Source organism: Hyaena hyaena, unplaced genomic scaffold (assembly GCF_003009895.1).
Source record: "Hyaena hyaena isolate Hyena2069 unplaced genomic scaffold, ASM300989v1 scaffold_384, whole genome shotgun sequence".
In the NCBI taxonomy this organism is placed as follows: domain Eukaryota; kingdom Metazoa; phylum Chordata; class Mammalia; order Carnivora; family Hyaenidae; genus Hyaena; species Hyaena hyaena.
This window is the reverse complement of record NW_024081016.1, coordinates 420560-422380: the sequence shown is the minus strand read 5'-3', so window position 1 is coordinate 422380 and position 1821 is coordinate 420560. Positions and strand designations below refer to the sequence as shown.

Below are 1821 nucleotides of genomic sequence, written 5' to 3'. Positions count from 1 at the left end.
GTGTCCCAGAAACACAAGGAACAGCAACTGCAAAGGTTCTGATTCAGGAGTATGGTTAGCATGTCCCTCAGCCTCTTTTATTTTCTACCCTTTTACTGTACTCATTTTCAAATCAGTTGCTTAGTTTTTTATATTGAAGTTTTTTTTTTTTTCCCCAAAACAACAAAATATTTATTTTGAGGTATGAGAATAATAGGAAAACTAAGTAATGGGGATTGGATTCTCATCCAGGTCTTCTGGGAAGTTGGAAGCACCACCCTTTTCTGTAGCTCGACGCTTCTCCAACTTAGCAATCAATTCTTTCGCTGGATTGAAGACGCCACTAGTCTGCTGGTCACAGACATAGCAGCGAGGGGTGTTGCGGAAATGCTGCAGTGCACAGCTCTCACAGAAATAATGCTTGCATTTGGTGACAACTGGATTCTGGAAGGTCTGGCGACAAATGAAACACCTGAATGGTATCTCCTCTTCATCACTTCCCACTTCATAGTCTTCATCCTCATAGACACCATAGCGACCCTCACCAAGCTCACGTTCGATCTGCCACCCATGCTTGTAATCTGAACGGTCATGGAGGAACTTGCAGCTGTCCCCGAAGCCACAGAAGCCAGTCTCCTTGTAGTCCTTACAAATGTCAGGCTGGTAATCCCAGCGCACGGTGGCACGTAGATGCTCGGGAGCGCGGATGGGGCCCTTCCTCACCATCCCAGAAGAAGCATTGCCCAGAGACGTATCCTTGGGCTTCATGTATTTCTTGTAATTATTGATCCCCCGGTAGATCTTGTCATCTTCCTTGCCTCTCAGCTCCTCCTGGATCTTCTGGCTGCGCTCAAAGATGGCTTGTGCATCACGTTCCTTCTCTGTGTCTAGCTGGTAGACAGCAGTGGCCCCCATGTCCTCTGGTCCCACAGGCTTCGCCGAGCGGGTGGACTTGTATGCCACACCAAAGCTCTTGGGCCTGGTCTCCTCCTCCTCGCTGCTCAAGTCACCGTACACTCCCCTCTGTTTACCACTGCCGTGGGTCTTCTGTATCATTGGATTGTGGATCACCAGCTTCTTTTCCGGGCGAACCACTATACTGCCTTCGTCGCTGCTGCTGCTGCTGTCTCTGGACTCCTGGTCGCAGACAGGGCGCTTTCTGTGGCCTGCAGCCCCTTTTCGCCTACCAGGCTTTTTGAAGAGGAAGGTACACACCTGGTCTGTCGTCTTTCCTGGAGAAAGTTGCTCTGCCATTTTAGAGTCTCAAGCTCCAGAATGGCTGTGGTGTGTTCTGTATTGAACTTTTAATAAAAAAATAAAAATAAGAGCTATAAAGTGATCCTTCACAAGCATATATCTCAAGTTGGTACAATTTATCAGGGTATGAGGAAAGGGATGCCTTTCAAATCTCACCTTGGATCATTTGATCAAGTCTTCTGGAGCATGGTCTCTGACCCCAACACAGAGGCTACTTACTGCCTGGCTTTTAAGTGCTAATTCTTCAGAGTTCAGTCCCTCTTTTCTCTCTATACTCATGCCTTGAGTTAGCTCATCCATTTTCATAGCTTTTAATGTCATATGTATGCTGACAATGCTTAAGTTGACATCTTTAGTCAAGACCTTACTTCTGAGCTTCAGATTTAAATATCCAACTACAGCCTTGATATCTCCACTTGGGCATCTCTAATGTACCATGTCCAAAGGAAAGTCTTTATTGCACCAACAGCCTCCTAACTCAACTTCCTCTCCCCAGTATTTTCCATCTTTGGAAATAGCTATCTCTTCAATTTCTCAAGCCATAAGCCAAGTATCCTCTTTGATTCCCCCATTTTACTTATATTC

The 1821-nt window shown here is 46.1% G+C and overlaps 1 protein-coding gene across 1 annotated transcript; it reads right to left on the bottom strand.

The window, feature by feature from the left end:
- Positions 1 to 201: 201 nt before the first annotated feature.
- Positions 202 to 1254, bottom strand: LOC120244401 (E3 ubiquitin-protein ligase RNF113A-like). Its single transcript, XM_039250902.1, has one exon. It carries the CDS (start codon positions 1231 to 1233, stop codon positions 202 to 204), a length of 1032 nt encoding a protein of 343 aa, XP_039106833.1. The 5' UTR covers positions 1234 to 1254.
- Between the last annotated feature and the right edge of the window lie 567 nt (positions 1255 to 1821).